Source organism: Odocoileus virginianus, chromosome 34 (assembly GCF_023699985.2).
Source record: "Odocoileus virginianus isolate 20LAN1187 ecotype Illinois chromosome 34, Ovbor_1.2, whole genome shotgun sequence".
In the NCBI taxonomy this organism is placed as follows: Eukaryota; Metazoa; Chordata; class Mammalia; order Artiodactyla; family Cervidae; genus Odocoileus; species Odocoileus virginianus.
The window spans coordinates 723,506-747,457 of NC_069707.1; the positions used below are offsets into that span (position 1 = coordinate 723,506).

The following is a 23,952-nucleotide window of genomic DNA, read 5'->3' on the forward strand; positions in this document are numbered from 1 at the left end:
TTACATCCTTCCATAATTTAAGTTACAGCCTAAGATTATAAGGTTGCCAATTCTTCACTAATTTATCAACTTATTGCAGTACTCAAAATTCCAGTACCACTCAATGAGCTTATTCCAAAACACATATACTTGGGAAAAAAGACACATAAAAGGCTAAGTCAGCTTCATATTTTCCCTGTTAGATAATGAGAAATACTTCGAAACCATAAAAATGAAAACAATGTGTTATTGGCTCAATAACTGAAATAAAACCAGAGGAATATATAAGAAATTTCAGAGATATTTGAGAACTTAATTTTATTAAATATGACACCACAGAACTATGGGGAAAAGATAGATTATTTGGTACAATGTTTAAGAAAAACTGCCTATTTTGAGAAAAATTAAGCTCTTTCTGTTTAAACATGTATACATCTAATGACTTAACTGTTTAAATTTGAAAGGTAAAACTATAAGTAAGTACAATAAATTATAGGAAAAGGGCATTGTAACCTATGCTTGGGAAAGACTTTTAAAACAAAACCTGGAAAATATAAAACAGTAGACAAAAAATTCTGATGAATTTATTTTCATCAAAGTTAAAGAGTTATTTTCAGTGATGAACACTATGACAAAAATTAATGACCAACAGCTGACAGTAATACTTGAAACTTAAAAATGAGTAATATGTGAAAAAGTGAAGCTTGATTCTAGCTGCATCTCATAGCACTGTGTTTTGGTGTTCTTGATTTTGCCTCACCCCGCCCTAACTGTATGGATGTGAGTTGGACTATGGGTCCAACTGGGTTTCCCAGCCAAGACCACATTTTTTTTTTTTTTAAGTGTCTTCGCTTGGACATCCCGTGTCAGGTAGCATAAGCTAAAACTGCAAGAGCAGCCCTGTGGTTATGGATTTGGGAGGCGATTTCCTTACCTCAAGCTAAGATAACCTTGTCTCCATGGGCATATGGGTGGTCTTTCTGGTCCACACTTCCACTCAGCTTTAAACACTCAGCTTCCTCGGTCCCAGCTCCCTTCCCAAGATCCCAAGCCCTTGCCTTCTGTGTCCATATGCCATTAAAGCCCAAGACCCTCACCTTTTAAAAGCAGCAACCAGCGATTTCCTGAGGCTGACAGAGTGTGCCTCATGAACTTAACCACCCTGACTATCTGTCTTTTTTCATTTTTGCCCTTATTTCCTTGCCTGCTCGATTGTATACATTCATGCGTCCTGGGAAAACCTCAGACTTGTTACAGCCTTCACATTAACTGCCCTCGGGTTTGCAACACACACTGGTAGAATCAATACCCCTGCTTCAGGTGAAATAAAACATCCCGTAACACATAATAGAATGCCTTTATGTTGAGCTAGTCCAAGTTGCTTTTCTGTCCCTGGCAACCAAAAAAGTCATTCGTGTCCCCTCTGAGTTCTCACGGCCACTTTCCAGTCTTCCTTGCAGATGAATCAGGAGTGTTTTCCTTTCCCTGATTCTGGGTTGCACTTTGCCACCTGGTTCCAAAGGGACTCATCTCATGTTCGCGCATCCTTTAAAATGCATCCTCTGGAGCTCAATCAGGCCTGTCCTCCTGTAGCGCTGCTTCCCACGGTGCCTCGCACCCACCCCGCCGCCCCTTTTCTCTTTGGCCCCTGACGGCACCTGCTCCACAGGGACCCGTGCAGGCGTTGGGTTCACGAAGCGTATGTTCCATGTGCAAGAAGACTTGACATTCAGAGGCTGTCCAGTCAATCAGTCCTGTCCTACTCTTTGCAACCCCATGGGCCGCAGCATGCCAGGCTTTCCTGTCCTTCACTATCTCCCAGAGTTTGCTCAAACTCATGTCCATCGAGTCGGTGATGCCACCCAACCACCTCATGCTCTGTCGTCCCCTTCTCCTCGTGCCTTCAATCTTTCCCAGCATCAGTCTTTTCCAGTGAGTTAGCTCTTCACACCAGGTGGCCAAAGTATTGGAGCTTCAGCTTCAGCATCAGTCCTTCCAATGAATACCCAGGACTGATCTCCTTTAGGATGGACTGGTTGGAGCTCCTTGTGGTCCAAGGGACTCTCAAGAGTCTTCTCCAGCACCACAGTTTGAAAGCATCAATTTTTCAGCGCTCAGCCTTCTTTATGGTCCATCTCTCACCATGACTACTGAAAAAAGACACCCAGAGGTTAATTCCTGCCAAACTTGAACAACATTCATGTGATTAAGATCTCATGCATTTATCCACTGAATTTTGTTGCTTTTCCCTTTTCTTAATGGTTCAGGAGTCTGGAAATAGCAGTGCTACTGCTATCTGAAAATTGTTTATATGATTTCAAGATGAGTTCTAAGAAAGGATTATTAATGTTCTACGATGTTGTTGGTATGAGATTTGTAGCCATGTTTTGCAGACTGAGTTATTTTCTTTTATCCCAGATATGTGTGGTTTACCATTGTCTCTGATATAATCCAAGTCAAGAGAAATTTTAAAATAAATTTGACACATGCTCATGAGTATAAATTTATTTTGGGACTTGTGAATGAGAGCAATTCTGCCCCAATGTGAAATTTTTCTTTTAGCTTTTTATTTGAAGTAAGAACTAAGTTGTCCCTCTAGAAGAGTTCACATCCTCAGGCCCAAATCTGACTGTCAGCATCAGTTCAGGTTATTACGATCACCAGTCCTTGGTCTTCCAGTCTCCAGACCATGAGAATTCAATTTCGGTAGTTCACACACTGTTCAGTGTTCAGTGCTTTAAGTCCTGAGCTGGCTGAGATGGGGTGTCTGTAAGGAGGGGTTCAAGGCCCTACCTTTGATTCTAGGTGGGCCTGCCTTTGATTCTAGGACTCCCGGGGCTGGGTCACAGCACCATCTCCAAAGCACCTCTGGCCCCAGGGCTGGGGTATCAGGGTTTTTGTGTAGTTTCCACACCCCATGTGCCTGTGGGAACTCTGAAGGCCCGTATGCCTCACCACACTGGACATTGTATTTGTTATATGGCTGTAAACACAAGGAACACTTGCCAAGGTCAACTTGAGCTTGAGACGGCTGGTGGAGTTGTTCAAATTCTTGACGGTAATACTGAAGGGTGTGAAGTGCTGACTCAGGAAGAGGGACCGGAAGCAGGGTGGACACGTGAGGCCTGAGCTGAGGCCCAGGTGGCCTGGTTGCTGGGGGAGTGGTCAGGACCAGCCCAGCATAGCGGCGTCTGCAGGGGGGAAGGGCAGCCACACTGAGATGCTCAGCTTGTGTATGAATGAAGAGAAGGCTCCAAGGCTGATCCAGATTTTGTGTCGCTTGACAGCAGACGGGTATCACAGCAGGACAAGTATGCCTTTGTTGGATTTGAAATCCAGGTGGCGTTAGACACAACAACGCATTAAATACAGGATTTCAGTGCAGATTCAAGGCCACTGCAGGGCACCTCGGAGAAGGCGATGGCACCCACTCCAGTCCTCTTGCCTGGAAAATCCCAGGGACGGAGGAGCCTGGTGGGCTGCAGTCCATGGGGTCACTAAGAGTCAGACACAACTGAGCGACTTCACTTTCACTTTTCACTTCCATGCATTGGAGAAGGAAATGGTAACCCACTCTAGTGTTCTTGCCTGGAGAATCCCAGGGACGGGGGAGCCTGGTGGGCTGCCATCTATGGGGTTGCACAGAGTCAGGCACGACTGAAGCTACGCAGCAGCAGCAGGGCACCTAGCGTCGCAGGCCTGTACGTGATGCGTGTGGGAGTGACTGTTAGCCGGACGAGGTGGAGGTCACTAGTGTTAGGACAAGGCACTTGGCAGAGGGAACACCCACCCAGCAGGGTCAGAAGCACCCATGCATTCAGGGTCACCCAGTCAGGCCCCTCCAGCCCCTGCCATGGAAATCCGCTTCTACTGACAGCGTATTCAAGCCATGGACCGATAGCGCTTCCCCAGCCTTTCCATGGAAACCACTTCACTCATTTGTTCTCTAATCAGGTTGATGAAAGCAGTCCCATCCTCATGTCATTTTTAAAATATTTATTTATTCAGGCTGCGCTGGCCTCAGCTGTGACGCCGGAGATCTTTAGTTGCAGCGTGTGGGCTCTAGCTCTCTGAGCAGGGATCGAACCAGGGGCCTCCTATTGAGAGTGCAGGCTTAGCCCCCCGGCCACCAGGGAAGCCCCCCATTGTATTGTTTAAAATAACAAAATCCACTTCCTTTGGGGAAAAGAGACAGCTGGGGGTCTGGGATGAGCCTCTGCTGGTGTGATGAGAACACCTAAGCCGGCTGGGGCCTCAGAGTGGGCATTGACTGCGGGAAGGGGGCCGGGAGCTCGGGAGGGGGGGCCGTGACCTTGGAGGGGGCTGTGACCTTGGGAGGGGGGCTGTGAGCTCGGGAGGGGGGCAGGGGCCTTGGAGGGGGGCTGTGAGCTCGGGAGGGGCCGGGGCCTCCAGGCAGCCTCATGGCCTGGACTCACGGCGCCATGTGGAGCGGGGACAGAGCGCTGGGTTCTGGGCCGGCAGCGGCTCCTGGCAGGAAACCCGCTCAGGCTCCGCAGGGACCCCGGCTCGTGTGTTTGGCCCCCACTTTACCTGTTGCTGGAATCTCACCGCTGTCCCGGTGACAACGGGGCTCCAGCACCTGGGGGTGTTCTTGCTGAAGCTCGGGGCCCCGCACGGTCTGGTCCAACTTCCTCTCGGTTCTGACCGTGTGGGCACCGGCCGGGTTCGGTCCGAGCACAGCGCTCGTTTCCGCACAAGCTCAGGCTGGGTGAACGTGGAGTTGGGAGATGGAGAAGGAAAGTGGAAAGCCGGCGTGGGGGGACCACCCCTGTGCCCGCCTCCCCCCACCCCCCAAGTTCATGTGGTGAAGCCCTGCCCCGCTGTGGGTGAATTTGTGGGAACAGCGGAAGGAGCCCCAGGGTGGGGTCCGCCCCAGTGAGGGTGGCCGCCTAGGAGGAGAGCCTCCCTGCGCACGAGGGGCGGAAGGGCACGTGAGCCATGGTGAGCGCACCGCGGCCAGAGCGGGCGCGGCCTCAGCAGAGTCCGGCCCCAGCACATGGTGGGCGCACCGCGGCCAGAGCGGGCGCGGCCTCAGCAGAGTCCGGCCCCAGCACATGGTGGGCGCACCGCGGCCAGAGCGGGCGCGGCCTCAGCAGAGTCCGGCCCCAGCACATGGTGGGCGCACCGCGGCCAGAGCGGGCGCGGCCCCAGCAGAGTCCGGCCCCAGCACATGGTGGGCGCACCGCGGCCAGAGCGGGCGCGGCCCCAGCAGAGTCCGGCCCCAGCACATGGTGGGCGCACGGCGGCCAGAGCGGGCGCGGCCCCAGCAGAGTCCGGCCCCAGCACATGGTGGGCGCACGGCGGCCAGAGCGGGCGCGGCCCCAGCAGAGTCCGGCCCCAGCACATGGTGGGCGCACCGCGGCCAGAGCGGGCGCGGCCCCAGCAGAGTCCGGCCCCAGCACATGGTGGGCGCACCGCGGCCAGAGCGGGCGCGGCCCCAGCAGAGTCCGGCCCCAGCACATGGTGGGCGCACCGCGGCCAGAGCGGGCGCGGCCCCAGCAGAGTCCGGCCCCAGCACATGGTGGGCGCACCGCGGCCAGAGCGGGCGCGGCCCCAGCAGAGTCCGGCCCCAGCACATGGTGGGCGCACGGCGGCCAGAGCGGGCGCGGCCCCAGCAGAGTCCGGCCCCAGCACATGGTGGGCGCACCGCGGCCAGAGCGGGCGCGGCCCCAGCAGAGTCCGGCCCCAGCACATGGTGGGCGCACCGCGGCCAGAGCGGGCGCGGCCCCAGCAGAGTCCGGCCCCAGCACATGGTGGGCGCACCGCGGCCAGAGCGGGCGCGGCCCCAGCAGAGTCCGGCCCCAGCACATGGTGGGCGCACGGCGGCCAGAGCGGGCGCGGCCCCAGCAGAGTCCGGCCCCAGCACATGGTGGGCGCACGGCGGCCAGAGCGGGCGCGGCCTCAGCAGAGTCCGGCCCCAGCAGCGCCCTGACCTTGGACTTGAGCCCCCGGCTGTGCTGTTCCCCACCCCCCCCCACCCCCCCCCCCCCCAGTCTATGGGCAGCTGGAGCCCACAGGCGTGGGGCAGAAGGCTGGCTGGCCTCTGCTGAATTTGCCCTTGGAAACACAGCCCCGGGAGGAGCGGGGTTTGGGGAGGGGGGCAGCCAGGCACCCGGCTCTGGGTCCTGACTCAGCCAGGCAGGCGTGGGTGAGGGCTGGGGCACCGACCCAGAGTGTTCTGGCCCCCTCCACGGGCCACCTCGTCCCAGTGACCTTGGGCCGCCCACCAGATCCTCTGGTCCCTGAGCTCTCATCGTTGGATGGGACCATGGGACGCTGAGCAGGACGCCCTGTGCCCTCTGGGTAGTATAGATGGACTGATTCTGACCGCAGCACTCACAAATGTTAGAATGGCCCCGCAATGCAGTTTGGATTAATCAAGCCTCAGCACAGAACGTGCTGAACACATAGACGCTTTTGCTCTGTGGTCTATAAAATATCAATAAGGAAAATGTCCCTCATAAGCTGATTCTCCTACAGGTTTCTCTTGTAATAAAAAGGGGTGGAAGCCACATGTGTTTTATTTCCACCGCAGCTCATCACGGCCACCTTGGACGGCAAGCTTCAGCTGTTTCAGGCCGAGTGATGCTGACCCACCGGCTGGGCATCGCCTGGGCCAGAGCGTGGCCTGAGTCTGGGTCCTCGTCCTGAGAGAGGCTGGCAGTGTCTGCGCCACCCGCCCTCGGAGCCACCCTCACAGCCGCGGCCTGCCCACTCCCTGATGGGGTTTCCTGTCTTGGAAAAATGGAAATGGCGTCCAGCACTTCTGCACAGCATTTGGTCGAGTTAAAACAGAATGTTCGTCAATAAAAAATAACCTAGTATTTCCTTCATAGTTCAGTCTCTGCAGAGAGGGGAGGGTGAGAGAGAGACAGAGGGACTGAGAGACAGATGTGGAGGGGAAAGGGAGGCTTCACTGGGTCGTGGGAACACAGCCGTGCTGGTCCTGAGCCCTCGCCTCTGGTGGATGCACCCCAGCTTTGCTGGGTGAGCCAGCCTCTGCTGGGCCTCCACCCTCACACCCAGCTTGGCTTCTGGGCTCCCCCCACCACCCAATGACCGTCCAGTGGGGACAGCATCCAGTCACCCTCACATAATTCCTCAGAGATATGCCTGCCTCTGGAGACCCCAGAACCAAGCCTTTCTTGAGCCCCAGAAGAATCGGGATGCTTCTAGAACTCCTCCAGATACAAGCGCCCAGCAACACAGGAGGCAGTCTGCGTGGAAATGCCAAGGAAGCTCTAGTGTTCCCCATCCCACTGGGAGCCCGCCCAGCCCCCCGCCCACCCCCACGCCCCCCGCTTCCGGGAGACTCAGCTCCTCAGAAACACCCGGGGCTGACTTCCTGGGCTCCCTACTGCAGTTTCATTGACCACATGCTGCTTCTTGTAGCTTCCAAGGAGCAAAATTTTAGAATAAGTAATCTGAATTTTTCAAACATTCAGAGTTATCCAGACATTTTAATCCATTTATGGTAACTATACTGTTCTTCTTTGTTAAAATTACCTTAAAACTAGTTTAAAATAAGTAAATGAAGTAGTCTATGGGAAAGTGAGCTCATGGAATCTTATTTAATATTCTTAATTTCAGCTACCTCATTTAAATATTTAACTTCTTTATATTATCCTTAACTGATAAAATATACATAAAACAAGAATCACCATCTCTATTTTTCAGTTCACAGTTCACTGTATTAACTGCAAACTCGTTGCTGTGCAACCGTCCCCAGCATCCATCTCCAGAGCTTTTCCTCTTGCAAAACTGATGTCTGTCTCCATTAAACTCTGACTCCCACCACCCCCAGCCCTGGCACCCACCATTCCAATTCCTATCATTCGACCATGACGTGACTCCTCCAGGGACCTTGTATAAGTAGAATCAGGCAGTATTTGCCCCTTTGTAACTGGCTTATTCTGCTGAGCGTAGTGAGCTCAAGGTCCATCTGTGTGTAGCAGGTGTCAGGAGTTTCTTCCATTTTAAGGCTGAAAGCTACTGTTACGTTTCATGGATGGACCACGTTTTTTTTGTTTGTTCATCCATCGATGGACACGTGGGTTGCTTCCACACTCAGCTACCGTGAGCCACACTGCTATGAACACTGGCTTCCAAGTATCTGTTTAAGATCTTGCTTCCAGTTCTTTTGGATAAACACCTGGAAGTGGAGTTGCTGGATCATGTGGTAATTCTTGTTTAATTTTTTGAGGAACCTCAAAGCATCAGTACCATTTTGCATTCCCACCAACAGTGCACCAGATTCTATTGTTCTTGACATGCCAGTTTTGTGTATGACTTTTTATACTAAATGCTAGTTTCTATTATATATTGCTTTCATTTTTATATAAATTTTTCCAAAAGTCCTGATTGCAGGTGTATCAAATGTGACTTTAAGAAAAATACATTTTAAATTATTTAATGTCAATAGCAATAACTAAATAATATGTTAAAGAAAAACACTAACATGGAGATTTATCAAGGGAAAATGTAGGACAAAGTAAATTTGGAAAAGCTGCTGCTGAGATAATAACGGCCATGTCAAATGGAGGGGTGACAATGTCAAGAATTAATTACATAGGAGTGAATGAACTAATGAGGATAATTATAATTTTGTGACTTTTTGTTTGAATATTTTTGATTCTTTAATCTTTTGATTTTTCCAGATTTAAAGAAATCTCTTAAACTATGACATAACAAATGATTTGGTAAAGTATAACTTTGTGAACAAAGATGAAACATTTATCTTTTTTTCTCCCTACCTGATCCCTCCAGAGTTAGAAAACCCTCAGTGAGTGTTCTTATTTTTATGGCAATATAGTTAAGTTGAGTAAGAATCTGTTTGTGCGCTAAGTCCCTGCGGTCGTGTCCGACCCTCTGTGACACTGTGGACCGGCCTGCTAGGCTCCTCTGTCCTGGGATTCTCCAGGCAAAGATGCTGGGGTGGGTTGCTGTTTCCTCTTCCACGTGATCTTCCCTACCCAGGGATTGAAGCCTCAATCTGCATTGGCAGGTGAGTTCTTTACCATTTGTGCCACCTGGGAAACAGTCCTTATAACAGAACACACATGGAAACATTGTTTAATTACCAAAATTTGACTAGAAAGTATTGAGAATGTGTGAAGACTCAGATATGACCAGATAGTTTGCAAAACCAGCCTGATAGTTTGTTTACTGGGTTCCTGGCAGCCTTATCAGGAGAGTAAGGGAGGTCACTTCTGGGTGGGTATAGGAAGCTCAGGATATTTGGGGAACTTGAGAAGAGAGAAATTAACCCAGATCTGTAAGTATCACAGACACAGTCTAACAGTAAATTCTTGGCTTCCTAACCTCCAGAGGCTTTAAATTCAATCTGAGATTCCTTGTGAGAAGATTCTGTGAGGCAGACTTTAAAGAACCAAACTGGTCAGTTGGAATACTTGCTGCACTTATATAAATAATCAGGCCAATTTATTGAAACTACATTTAATTTGTAAACAAATTAGTCTTACTATTTTTCTTCAATAGAAATGGGGACAGTCATAGAAAGGAAAAATGTTTCTGTAGAAAGTTTACTATACAGTTGTGGATATCAGATTCTAGTTCTGTTAATTGTATTTGAGGTTTTGATTTTGGATCTGTAAACTAGACTAGATCCAAAATTCTCCCTGTTTCCTCTAATCTCAGGCCTCAGCTCTCCAAACTAATGTTACCAATTTGTTTCCCACCCTCTGACTTGGCATCATTAAGAACCAAAACTGCCCTTTTCCTGAAGCCATGCAAGCTAAAGCTGGGTAATTCGATATAAACTCAGAGGAATCACAGCAGCTCATGTTGCCATAGCACTTCCACGCCAGTCTCTCTGTGGCCACTCGGAAGGATCCCAGAGACATTCAAGCTGCAAACAGAGAGAAGCTCTCGGGTTGCCCCTGCATGCCTCACTCCATCTGAAGATGCTTCAAACCCAACATCTAGAAATCTTGACTGGCGGCCTTAGAACTCCACAAGTGGGACTGTTGTCTGCTCCAATCACTAAGCCTTGTTGTTCCTTTGTTTCCATGGAAGCACTTCTTATTAAGTTCAGTTCGGTTCAGTTGCTCAGTCGTGTCCGACTCTGAGACCTCATAGACTGCAGCACTCCAGGCCTCCCTGTCCATCACTAACTCCCAGAGTTGACTCAAAATTTATTACTTATTAATAAAAACCTTGGGCAAATATGTGTACCATATAGGCCCAATGTAAGAAATCCACCTGCATCGCCACTTCCTGAAAAGAGACACAACCTCTGATTGAACTGACCTACTCTCAGGACCAAGAGAGGGTTCAGTGAGAGTAAGACAACCCACCAGCTCAGAACAGGTTCAAACCTACTTACGCCAGGTGGCCAAGACAGTGAAGTGTTCTGCAGTGTCACCCGAATCTTTGAACAGGTTCCTTGGGCCTCCAGGGTCACTGACGTAGCTTTATTGCAGGACCCTTCCAGTTTGGCACAGCTGTTATAGATGGGATTTCAGACTAGTGTCTGTGTGATTATTACAGGATTTGTGCCTAGAGTCCTTTGAGATCCATGCTTCCTGAGTTGCAATGCCCTTTACCCCTGACTTCACACATCAGCGCCCTGATCCTCCGCATCCTCACGGCTGATTCTGATGACTTGGCATCACAGGGTGGGTTGAGCCTAACAGGCTGGATTTTTCTTTTTTGTAATGCAAGTGCCTGACTTAAGCTTGGATAACCAAGACTCCCACCTCAAAGCGGGCACTGAGCTTCAAGAAAGGCTTCCTGGGAAAAGGGCCAGCCCACCTCCCCCACGGAGGTGCCATTGTTTGGAAGATCTTGTTTGGTTTCAGTGACTGGTCTTGGACCACTTGATTTATTCTCTCTTCCTGCATTTTAAATTCCAGCTCTTCTGTTTAAATCCACTGTTAAAGCGGGAGCCCAGGAAAACCCCAGGGCCCCGCCCGGAGCCGCACAGGACCCTTCTCTCCCTCCCTCCTCTGTCTGTCTCTCCTTGCCCTGACCTCGCAGTGTGGTGCCAGCTGTGCCATGTAATTTCCAGGTCCTATAAGTAACGAACCTCTAGTTGTCGAGTTTCCCAATAGCTAGTGCTGAGGGGTGTCTTGCAATCATAATAAGATCCACAAGGGCTGGTCCAGTCACAGTGCTGGTTATTGACAGGCTGGAACTGGTGCACGATAGCTGTTAAGGTTCCTTTTCGGTATTTGAAAGATAAAATGACTCACGTTATGTGGCATATGTCATGAGTTTGCACAACTTTTGGCGTACCGTATCTTTCTAAACAACAAAGCAAGAATGTGACTGTGGTCCACCCAAGCCTGGCCACAGAAGGGGTGGTCTAAACAGATTCTGGAATAAACAGTTTCTGCTCATTTTTGACATTCTGTTTAAAGGCATTCTTTTCAGATGTGGGAGTGCATTCCTTTTCATTAGTAGAAGTGACTTTGGAGTTTGGACTTTGGGGGGAAGGTGCCTGGGTGTTTTCATAATAAAGGTTCTATTATTAGTGTTTTGCAAACGGTTGATGGATGAACAGTGGAAAGGATGAAGTCTGTGGGACGTGCTGACACCTACAAATGCCTCAGTTGGAAGGAGGGGTTCAAGTGGGTTGCGGACAACTCAACATTTTAAAGGATCGCTTTTCAGATGTCTGGCAGCAATCTTGGTGCTGGTACTATTAGACTGAACCATGTTAAATTACCAGCATTTACTAGACTGGTGCTAGGTTATTGCTCTTTTCGTCTGAGTGACCACCTCTGCTCTATGTCTGTCCCCTTTCTCAGGGAGCGTGGTGGTCAGAGGTGTCGACTCAGTGACCTGGGTGTCTGCAGGCTGCAAGCCGCTGTGGGCACATTGCAGGCTACGACCCTGAGGTCATTAATGGCTGTCGCATGTCACTTGAATTCAGTAGCAACTGTTTACAGAGAGAAGCTCCAAGTTGAATCACTATGTACTAAATTTGTAGTCACCCATCTGGATAACAAAACAAACTATTGGCAGGGAGAAAAGGAAAATTACAAAAATGTAACAGAATGACTGTGCAGCTCCTACACTCTTCTCTCTGAAATGCAAGACTCACTGAAGACATTTTCCACATTTGGAGCTTGGCCTACAGTGGGCTCAGCGTCTCCGTCCTCTGATGCGGTTTTGCCGGTAGCGCTCAGCCCTGGTCTGTGCCCACGGGCTGCGTCCAAGCATCTTCCTGGAAATGTCTTAGGTTTGACCCTGACTCTCAAGCTGCTCCCGCCACCTGTCTGGTATCCTCTCCTCCTGCTGTAGCCTTTCTTTACGGAATGGTCCTCAAACATCCAGCAGCCTCGTCTTATCCAGGAAGGGCCCTGCTTTTGTAGTTTACAGATATTTGCTAGCCACCATGAAAATGCTCAACTTTCCACTAAAGGACCGAAACTTTGCTTTTGGACCTGGAGAGCCACACATGATGCTGTGACAAGTCCCCAGGTGCGTCAAATAACATTCCATCTATAGTAAATAAGCCCTAGGTGGCTGAAATACATCTCAGATAGGTGAGAAAATATGAAAATGAAACCTTCCTAAGTGAAACCACACTGATTTACCTTCTACTGCAAAACAAGCAAAGTAGCATGTTTCTTTCAGAGACGTGGAATGCATCCATTCAGTATGCTCTAGTTGTTTTAAAGGAAACTATACTTAGAAAATTTGGGGGTGAGATAACTAAGTTAACCATTTTCCTTTCTGAATGGAGAAAAACTATTTTATCTTCAAAAGACAGCATTAGGAAAATCAATAAGCAAGTCACAGAATGGGAAAGAATGTTTACAGTACATCTATCATACTAAAAGCTTGTGTCTCCATAACATAAAGAATTACTCCGTTGTTGCTAAGTCGCGTCTGAAGCTTGTGTTTCCATAACATAGTGAACCTCTGTGTTGTTTAGTTGCTAAGTCATGTCTGACTCTGGAACCCCATGGACTGCAGCATGCCAGGCTCCTCTGTATCCACTATCTTCTGGAGTTTGCTCAAATTCATGTCCATAAAGAACGACTATAATTTATTGCAAGAGATAAACAGCCAAAAATGGGCAGAGTAGTTGAACAGTCACCTCAAGAAGATACACGGATGGCAGTATGAAAGGGAAAATTGCTCAATACCATTAATCATCAGGGAAAAGCAATTAAAACCACAATGAGATGCTTCTACACGCTGACTAGAATGCCAGTAACTTAAAAAGACTGAGAATGCAAGTGTTGTCAAGGATTTGACCGTAACTCTCAAATATGGCCAATAGGGTGTAAAATGGAATGGTTTAGGGAAATATTTGGCCCTTTTTAAAAAAGTCAAACACACATTTTCCCTGTGTCTCAAAAATTCCACTTCCAGATCTTCATCTCAGAGAGAGAACATACATGTCCACAGGATGCCTTGCATGGGGATGTCTCAGAAGCTTGGTGGAGGCCCCCTGGCTGTGTCCACAGGGCACGCTTCTCACTGATAGAGGTGCTCACTTCTGACACACACAGTGACACTGATGGATCTCAACTATTATTATCCCAAGTGGAAGAAGCCAGAGAGAAAAGAGTACACAGTGTATGACAAATTACAGGAAGTTCCAGAAGAATTCAAAGAAGCCTGTGACAAGACAAGTCTGATGGCATCCAGGCCTGTCTGGGGAGGGACAGAGGCACCTTCTGGGGTGGCAGACATGCCTTCTGTCACCCACGTGGGTTCCTTGAGTGAGTGCATTTGTCAGAACTGAACACGCCACTGTACACAGTGTCGTTTCAATAAAATGTTTCTTGAAAGACAGATGCAGACGTGTGTGCCTATTTCCAGTAAGGGTTGGGTAGTGGACATGATAGAGCAACAGTATTAGCGGTAAGCTGGGTCTGATCCCTGCTGTGTCGCCCGCTGCCTCACTCAGCAGCTCTCCTCCTGCACCCGTGCGCTCCGGACGCTGCTCTGGGGCCTGGGACGCGCAGTGCAGGGAGGCACCCAGTCCTGGAGGGACAGCCGGTGAGGACCCCCGCCTCCATCTCAGGACTTTGGTGGCGTCAGAGCTGCTCACTGGGGACAGCTGGGCTCACTCCTGCAGAGCAACAGCCATGACTGTCCTAGAGGTCTTCTTACAGCCCGCCACTCGAAAGCCAGAGCTCTAATTCCAACAGGTGTAAGTGCGCAAAGGAGATATTGATGAGTGAGCATTCTGGAAGAGAAGACAATACATGTAATAAAAATTTATGCAAAGGGAAAATTCAAAATGTTGAGTGATTTTCTGCCCGAATATTCAGACACCAGTTTAAGCTTCCTGACTCTGGTGCTGGCATCATCTGCGTCACTGTCTGCTGCCCCCGTGCCTCTGTGGCTTGGGCGCACATGGGTGCACATGCGCCATCGCCTGCCCCTCAATTCGTTTACAGAACTGTCCTGGATGGACATGAGTGTGTGTTCCTCTCCTCCATCCCAGGAATGCCTTTCTAGGTTGCAGGGTCCACCTTTCTGTCCACATCCTCCAAGCCCCCACTCTCCTGTCTGCACATGAAAACTCCCCTCCTCCATCTGCATCCTGTTCTTCCTAATGTCTTCAGCCTTTGATGCTAAAGTGCTGACTGGACGACATTCGGGTGAGAGGGGGCAGGGCTGGGCCCTAGGAGTGTGTTGCTTACATGGGCCCTTCAGAACCGCAGTCCTGCAGGCGCTGCCGGGCACAGGACTCAGTGTGGCCCAACGGCTTTTTGTTTCCGTGCTGCCCAGTTCCATACTGAGGTTTCTCTCCCCTACTGCAGTAGTTCAGATAAAATCTGTCTTGCTGTTTTAACAAATGTGCAGCACATTACATATATGTATATAAAGTAAGTACATAGAACATATTTGTGCAATATCCAACTGATGTGTTCAAAGATCACCTATATCCTGTGATCTTTTTATTTTCATTTCTTTAATGCCTGTTGGATATTCCCATCTGTCAACCCCAGAAGCAACTCAGACTGATATCATAAGCTGGACTCGTTCTCTGTCGTCTCCAGCTGGCTTCTCTCAGGATTCTGTTCTGTTGGTGGCCTCATCACCCATCCATTCACACTAGCTAGAGACTGAGAAGTCCTTCCGACACCTCTGTGCTCGGCCTCACCTCCTCTCCATCCACGTCTCAGTAAACAAACCTATTTTAAGAGATTAGTTAAAAGATCATCAAACTGAATTTAAGGAGCTAGAAACGAGCTGAGCCACTGAGCAGCCACAGCAGAAGTCACCATGTTCGGGGGCAGTGAGGCGGAGGGAGTCGGAGAGATGCCTCCTTCGCGCTCTCGAGATGCTCGCATCTGACAACGTGGAGACAAGACGGATCCAGATGACTGTCAAGTCAAAATGCTCCAATTGCAGATGGATGATTCTGTGTGTAGACATTAGTAATTGTTGATAGCCCCAGTAGAATCCCTGAAGAGAAATTCTTGGAAGAACATAATTTGTCCTGAAGGCAGTACCGTAACAAGTATCTGGATGGGGATCAAAAGCAGTGTGTGAAACAGATGAGGTCGATGGAAACCCCACCTGCATCTGTCCGACCACGAGTCCTGTGGGTGCAGTCAGAGGAGGTGGGAGGCTGAGAACCAAGAGTTCATTCTGGAAACCCGAGGTTCAAGGAGCACAGTTTTAATCACAGAAAGCAGCTCTGTATATTAAAAAATATTCCAGTAGCTCTAATTCCCACACCACAAGTGCTATCTACATGGTGAATTAGTAAAATCCAAGCCATATTGGTCCATCTAGCTTTATCTTTATGAGAAGAAACCAAATCTGAAGACCACTTTGGAATTTCTAAGATGCCTGACTGCTTAACAAAGTTTAACCAAATGTTTTAAAGCAAGAGAACAAATTAAGAAAAAAAAACCACAACATTTTGTGAGAGATCATTTGCAGATTTGTTTATGATAGTATTGTCTTAGAAAAATTGTTCACTTAACTGACATATGTGAGGTTCAAAGTGTGTATAATGAAATGTATTAACATGTAGTGAAAAAGTTCACAAATGTAAAGCAAAAGTCCAGCTTTGGAAAAGTAATGTTAAAGATGACTTTGCACTCAGGTGTCATTGGTGTTACAATTTGAAGCCAAAAGAACAAAATTCATAGAGAAATATCTGCGTATTCATGGGGAAGAGTTTCATTATTTTGAAATCCTTGAACTTTAAAGATCCACTGAATTATAGAAATCCATTTGCACCTTCAAATTTCAACTACCTCTGTCAATGAGAAAAAAAAAAGTAAGATAGTTTCATAAATGATTGCACATTTGAAGTCTATTTTAATAAGATCAATTTTTCCAATTTTGTTTAATGGCAAGACGGACATTGAGTCAATTAGAGGAAATGATAAATTGTCTGCTCAGGAGAACAAGGACTGTTGTTTGTTAACCAATGGTGATTATCAGAATGATTCAGTACAAATTCTGAGTCAACAGATCGCTCTAGCCAATTTATTTACAAAGCCTGATGTAAAGGAGTGATATCTACAAGAACACACTAAAGTTTTCATTAAAGTTTGAGAAGATAGTTTTGGAGGAGTCATTCATTCTTAGCATTCAAGAACATCGTGAATGTTTTAACTTTTCTTTCAAGGTCATAGAATATAAAAATAGAGGAACGAGCTTTTGATCGCCTTGCCCACGTAGATGCTCCTGAGCCCCCCGGGTCGCCTCTGAACGCCAGCCGGACAGATGTTTCTGTGTCGGGGCTGTGTGGGAACTTGGGAGGCCTGAGGCATGGGCAGAAGCCAGACCCTCCTCGTGGCCTCCCTCCCGCCTTTGCGGCTCACCTGACCCTCCTGGCCGGGATCTGAACCACCGTCCCTGAACAGTCACCTTTATCCCCATAGCCCCTCGGCACCTGAGAGCCCCACACTTTAGAGCTCACCCAAGCCGGTACCCCCAGGCCCTCCCTGCCCTGGGACCCTGACAGCCGCCACCAGCTCCGTCCCCCGTAGCCTGTGCTGGACGTCACGACCCTACATCTCCGGCTGCTCCACGGGGCAGCTGCCTGCGGTTCAGTTCTGCTTTGCTGAGTAGCGGGGGCCTGAGCCTGGCACTCCACGCAGTCCCACCGTGCCCACTGGCAAGGCCAGCTCTCTGGTCTTCAGACTGCACGGTTTTTCCCTAAACGGCGGGGCCTACGCATCAGTAAACCACACCCACGGTGAAGCCACACACATGAAGATGGACTTGAGGGCAGTGTGGGTGGCAGAGGGAGAGGGCCCCCGACACTGCCACCTTCCCCCTCGCGCCCGCCCCGCGTGCGAGGACCCGGGGGCTCATGAGTTCAGGGGAGGGAGACTTTCCACTTGCCCAACCCAGGTCAGGGGTTCAGCCATCACCTGCTACCGCTGGACTGCGCGGGGCCCCGGGGGCCGCGAGCGTCCACCGCCCCACCTCTGGCTGCAGCCAGGAGGCCCTGGGCCAGACCCCCGCTGGGCTGGAGGGCGGCGCCCAAAGGCAGGTGCAGGGGCTGGCGTGGGAGCTGCGCTCTGCACAGGCCGCCTCAGCCCTGGAGTCTCACACGTGGCAGAGGGAGGGTTCCACACCGATGACTAATCTTGTTTTTAAATTTCCATCTGTAATAATAACAGCGCCTAACACCAGATGGACAGCACTGCCGGGTGCTGGGCACCACTTACAACGTGCCTCTGTGCTCTAGTGACCGCGTCCAGGCCTCCTGCCTATTACTGACCCCATTTTATAGCCAGGGAGACACCTGAGGATGGTGCTTGTGGCCTGAGACCTGGACGCGGAAGCGGGACAGCCCAGATCCAGGGTTGAGGCTGGCAGTCACGAGGCAGAGCGGAGACCCCGGAAACGTCTCCCACAATCATGTATTAGGGATTTCCCGATAGCAGAGGGAGCCATGGGCTCACTTTAGTCACGTTGAGGTTTTCCATTCACTCTGCATTGAGGCAAAGCCAGCAACGTTAGAAACTTGAGAACTAGGCCTCAAAGCTAGAGTCAGCATATGGCTCCTCTTCTGATGGTGACTTGGCATTATTTCATCCTCCCAGCTCCGGCCAGTGGTGGTAGGCTTGGGTTCTCTGTATCTGAAGATGCTCATGGGGACAAGCCCGGCCTCCCTGGGTGCCCAACCCCCTTCTAAGCAGCAACGCACCTAATCCTCACCTGAGGCTACAGGGAGGACTGAACCGGGGGGAGCCGGGAGGCAGCAGGCTCTGCTGGATGCCAGGGGCCTCCGGCTCCCTTTAGTCCCGACTGTCCCGGAACAGAGGGGGCAGAAGATGAGGTGGGGCAGTGGTGCTGGGGTCTCACCCCAGAAAGGCGCCTGCCCTCCAGGGCTGGCTGCTGCTGTGCAGGTCCTTAACCTCGGTGTGACCTCTGGCATAGTCTCGTTGCCTCAAAGCTGCAAAGTCTAAACCACCGCAGACCAAGGGCTGCCCTCCTCTGAGGACATGCTGCTCCCCCAAGGGTGCTGACCTCAGACCCGGGTTTCCCAAATGCAGCTGGGACGCAGGCAGTCTCTGGGGCTTGGGCAGGATCACTGTGCTGGGCGGCCAATAGGATACCCAGAAATGCTTCTCCGGGTTCACAGGAAGCCCATTCATACCGGGGGCCCCTGATGCCTCCATCGGGGTCATCTCTGCTACCAACACCTTGAGCCACAAACAAGGCTCCAGGAGGACAGTGGGTTATGAAATCTTGAGTGACCTGGGAAGAGGGTAGAACCCGGGCTTGGAAGTGGTGGTGGTGGGTGGAGAATACTTACAGATTCGTGTGGATATGGTTTTTTATTCCAGTGATCTTGGCAGTTACCTGAGTCTAAATTATTAGCCTCAGGAGAACATACTGTGAGGACACAGAATGGCATCCCACGAAACCCATGCCGACAGATGTGACTGACACCATCATGGGGGCAGCAAAGGCTCAGATGCAATACCGTGTCTTTGTTTAGTGTTAGACAAATGTCCTCATCGCATGTGGAGAAACAAATGGAAGGCTGACCTGGTGCTTTGTATGCAGCCAACTCCTTCAAAGCCTTCTGCTTCTGCGTTTGTGTCTGAATGCCCATTCCAGGGGAGCCACTGATGATGTGCCAGCAATAGCCTCTCCCGGACCCGGAAACACTGTCCCAGCTGATCATGGAGCTCACAGTTCTACGAACAAGACTCATTTCTACTCCTTTGAGTTTATAACAATTACTGTAGATGGGGACAGCTCTGTGGCAGAAGTGAGCTGGGAGGCGAGTTCGGGAGTGTCAGTCAAGTGTCTCCTGTGCTGCCTTGAGCTATTTCCTGTCCCCATTCCTGTGGTGGCTGTGAGTTTCTGTAGGAACTGTCTCCCAGGCATTCCTTCTGTAGGACTTTAACAAGCCCCTACCAGGCCCCAGAGGATGCAGATGCAGGGCTGGTCCATGTTCGACTCCCTCTTCCTCTCAGACAACAACATATACGGTTTTCCAGAGATCCTGCTGGCGTGGCCTCCACAGGAGTCCTCGGTCCGGCCTCACAGGCCCCTCTCACTGCTGTGAGCCAACCAAATGCCAACGCTTGTCACTGAGCCTCTTCCCAGGCCTCTCAGCGGCTCCTGCCCCACAGCAGACAGGCTGATGCTCACTGTCGCTCCTGTTCTCCTGGGCACACGCTCCTTTCTGAGCCCCAGCTCTCCTGAAGGTGGGAGCAGCCCATAGCTGCATCTGGGCCAGGATATAGTAGGTGACTGCACTCCCAGACTGATTTCTACAGCCCCAGGGACACAACTCCCGTTTCTGCCCTTCTGTAACTCAGACCAGGGACCCAGGCAACAGAAGGGACCTGGTCCTGAAACATGACTTGCAGGAAAGCCACTCGTCTGGAAAACTGGTTTCGACCCATAAACACACAGTTGGCCCCATACCATTGCTCAGCTCTCATACCAGCTAGAATAGTCTTGGGAGCACTTATGGGAACTTGTCTCATCTCTTGGCCAGCACACCGGACTTGAACTTCCAGTCTCCCTGTCTCCCTGCCCCCCACAGTCGGGAATGAGCCACTCTGCTAAATTAAGGGAGCACTGAGCAGAAGAGTGACGTTATGAACGTGTTCACCCTCCGAGGGCTTCATCTGACCCCAGCTGCTCACGCTGTGAACTGAGAAGGCCTGAGCGTCAGCCACGCAGCTCAGATTTCCTGACCTGTGTCCATAGCACAGAGACCCTGTGATCATATGTGTGTGGGACACGCTGCCCATCTCTTTCTTAAGAGCTTCGACACTAGTGGTGGTGATGCATAGACTGTACAGAACTGTGTTATGGTCCCACAGTCTAAACGTTTCTCTAAATCTTCTGACACGACTTAACTTTCTTTCCTTGGCTTGTTGTGTTTGGTTCATTCATAGACTGTGAGCCCATGCAGGGGAAGGTGCAAAGGACATCAGAGGAGACAGAACACAGGGCAAGAGAGAGGCTTCCTCACCATGTGACGGAGAAAATACATGCTGGAAGGGGTGGAGCTTCCGCTATATAAATATTTAGCAAAAAATAAATACAAAATAGTGTTATGCTTTCTGAATGACTTTATATTTTTCCCCTAAGACTTCACCCAGATGATTCAGTCTTCTGTTTTGTATCTGCAGAGACTGAAGGTGGGGATTAAGCTCAGATATTGCAGAAAACGTCTGGTAATTTTAGTCGGCACTGCCCTTTGGGCCTCCTTGGTCTCCACTCCAGGCTGTGTGGAGGCCCTGGGGGCACAGATCGCTGTCCTCTGCACCGCCCTCTGTTGCCCTCCTGCTCCCTCCCACCCCCAGTGCGGTGACTGCACTTAAAGCCACAGGTTCCTGCAGTGGAAGGAGAACCTTGCTTCTCCTAGTCACAGAGTGGTTGTCCCCCAACCCCCACCCCCAGCCAGGCCCCTTGTACATTCACTCTGTGCAGGTGCTCGCGGCGAGGGGCCATTATCACTGCCCCCCCCCAACCCCGTCCTCTGGGACCCCTCTTTGCTTCCACCAGCATCACTGCAACTTCCTTCAAAACTGGAAGACAGCAGCTCTGCACAGCTACTTGTTTGAAGACCAGAGCTAAATGGCTTCTAATGAGGGTCCACTCTTGAAGGAGGAGAGCCATGTATTGTCCCTGGCACCGTGCAAATGGCCTGCGCCTTTCCAGGCCGGGCGTCCAGGTCCCATCCACCCTGGATGCCCGCACCATCAGGCACACGGCGCCTGGCAGTTCCCTTGGCAGGCTGACGTCACCACACTCCAGTGTCCAAGGATGGTCCACCTGGGCCCCACATTGCACTGGGCAGAGGGCGGGTGACAGACACCGCCAGGCACTGGGCAAATCCTGCCACCGGCCCCCCTAGCGCGGGTGGGCCCGGCGGGCTGTGGCCTCGGCAGACGCCAACCAGGCCTCACGAGCGAGCCAGGGAGCTGAAGCAGCACAGACACCCGCGGTGTTCGCCGGGAAAGAGCAATATCCTTGTGGGCAGGAAGCGGCTGAGAGACCGGAAATGGGCTGGGAAAGGGCGGGAGGGCTGGTCCCGCGAGACGTGACAGAGGCGGAGCCCGGTGGGGCGGAAGCGGTAGGGGTTGGTGGGAAGGCAGTCGGAACTGTGGCCTCAGTGGAGACGCAGCGGCGTGGGGGGAAGGGACGGCGTGCTCGGGGCACGTTCTGCTTGGGCCGGTCCCACGCCTGGTGCACGCGCTCTGGCCGGTGCCACTGCGGGAGTTGCAGCCTCGTCCTTGTCCAGCCAGGGACACCTCTCGAGGTAGGCCGACCTCAGGTGCGAGCCAGGCAGGTGCTTCCTGTGGCGGTGGAGGTGGTGCTGTGTCGGGAGGGTGGCTCTCCTCCAGGGACACCCGGGGAGGCAGTGCTTCAGGGAGAGCGTGGCGAGGCCGGAGGCCTGGGAAGGGCGCTTCTGAGGAGGGCGCATCGCGAGGTGGGGCCGCTGGGGAGGCTCAGGTGGCGCCGAGTGGACTCTGTCACTGGCACTGGGGTGTCCGAGGGGCACGCCAGAACCAGGACCCGGAGAGCCGTGGGGGTGGGGGGGCGCCGGGCGGATGCTGCACCGGCCTCCGCGGGGGAAGGGACCCCGGGGGCAGAGCTCCCCCAGCGGCCGCCTTGCTGCTTCCCCACATGCTGCTGCTTCAGGTTGAATGCCTGCTTCTGCCCCCCACCCTAACCAGGCTTCTCCTGCTTTGGGTTCCGAACTGTTAGGAAGCTCCCTTGGGTTGAAGAGGGATGGGGGTGAGAGTCAGGAGGTGTGTTCTGCAGGCTCAGGCCCCTCCGTGGTCCAGCCGCTGGACCACCCCCGAGCCAGAGGGACCCGGAGGCGCGGCTGCAGGGTTTGGGCCGAGTGTCGCGGGAACGTCCGCGTGCACCGGTCTGTAAGGCTGGCCTGGCCTGCACCTGGAGGCCAGCTCTCTGTGCCTTCTCATTTTCTCAGGATTGTTTGGTGACACCTGGACCTTTATCTGGTAACAAATAACCACGGGGCTTGGCTTCTCACCCAGGGGGTCTGTGATCCAAAATAAACCGATTGGAGCCAAACTGAGGCTCAGTAGGCAGAGTGTCATGCAGCTTTCAGATGGGAAGCGGGGGTGGATGGGCGTGTCCACCTTGCTACAGCAGTTATTTCCACAGAGGCCTCAGGATAATACATTTCCAGAGAAAGCTTGTTTTCAAAACTGCTTTGAGTTTCAGCTCTGTGACGGTAGCTCCCAGAGGCATCTCACATGTAACAGTTGGTATACTCAGGGCAAAGCCAGTTTCCTTGATTTTCAAATTGATAATCCAGCTCAAACAGACATAGTTAATAAGAAAAATCTTAATATTTAACCAGTTAACAGAGGGCTTGTCAGAATTCCAAAGCTGAAACTTGCTCAAAAATTTAATTATTCTAAAGCTTGGTTATGCAATAAAACTAAGTGATCTTAACTCAAACTGACTATAGCTACTTTCAGTTTTTTAAAGGAGAATTTTCTACCCCCTTGGAGGAATCGGTGGTGAAGGGAAGCCTGGCATCCTTATTCTTCTAATAGTTCCGTCAGGTAGTATCTGGAGTTGGACCTGGGATGTACAACCTTGTGCCTCTGGTTTATGTGAGGGGCCTGTAAGCTTTTCTTTATGACCTAGAGCTTCCAGCATGACTGATGGGTCCCCAGGGGAAGCAGGGAGGCTGATGTGTGGGACAGACAGTGTTCCATGGCCCAGACTCTCAGAAGTTGGTTCCCATACCCATTGTGACCCACTAGAATCGGTCACCACTCTTGTAAGTGACTTCTCCGTGTGAAACTCAAAGAAGAGGAATATGTGCCCTCCCTGGATTGATGAGCTCATCTTCCTATAGATGAAGGTGATACAGAAAGAATCCCTCAGAGCTTGGCCTGTCACCCCACAGTGCATGAATGGTTGTGGGGGGTTCACCTCGGAGGCCACTTGGGGGAAAGTGTACCACTGGGGTGCCTGTAGAAGTGAGTCTTCTGAATCCTGGTGAAGATGTGACTCATGACAGTGTAACATACACAACAGTGTTGAGTAACACTGAAAAAGGCCTGGAGAAACTCCTGTCCTCCTCCATTCCCAGAACAGGATGCCGAGCACCACCACCTTCTTGTTTTGGTGGAAATGTCAGTGCAAGGACAACATGGGAAGGAGAGCATCTCAGCACGTTCTCACAGCACACGCGTCACATACTTAGACTCAAAGTGTCTCGAGAAGGAGGATGCGGAACTCAGTTGTACTTAAGGTTCACGGGTCAGAGCACTTTCTTCCTCTTTCTTTTGTCTCAATGTGACTGGAGTTTGCACCCAGCCCCTTAGAAGATTGTCCCCTGACCCTATGGATTCCACAATTTACACCCTCAGCAGGTGTTCTTTAAATGATGGGCATTCACTTGGATTCCACAGTAATAAATGCTCTGACTTAAGCCCTGCCTAAGCCCTAGGACTGGAAAAGGTCAGTTTTCATTCCAATCCCAAAGAGAGGCAATGCCAAAGAATGCTCAAAACTATCACACAA

At 51.0% G+C, this 23,952-nt stretch overlaps 1 protein-coding gene across 13 annotated transcripts in view; it reads left to right on the plus strand.

Moving 5' to 3' along the window:
* Positions 1–23,952, plus strand: part of WDR27 (WD repeat domain 27) — a 246,485-nt gene that overhangs the window by 130,005 nt on the left and 92,528 nt on the right. Inside the window, exon 22 of one of the 13 annotated variants that reach the window (XM_070461532.1) lies at positions 6,536–11,327. The exons of the other annotated variants lie outside the window; for them this stretch is intronic. Coding sequence (XP_070317633.1) covers positions 6,536–6,586 — 51 coding nt within the window. The 3' untranslated portion in view covers positions 6,587–11,327. Of the gene's footprint in view, positions 1–6,535; positions 11,328–23,952 lie in introns of those variants that run through there. 13 annotated transcript variants of the gene reach the window in all.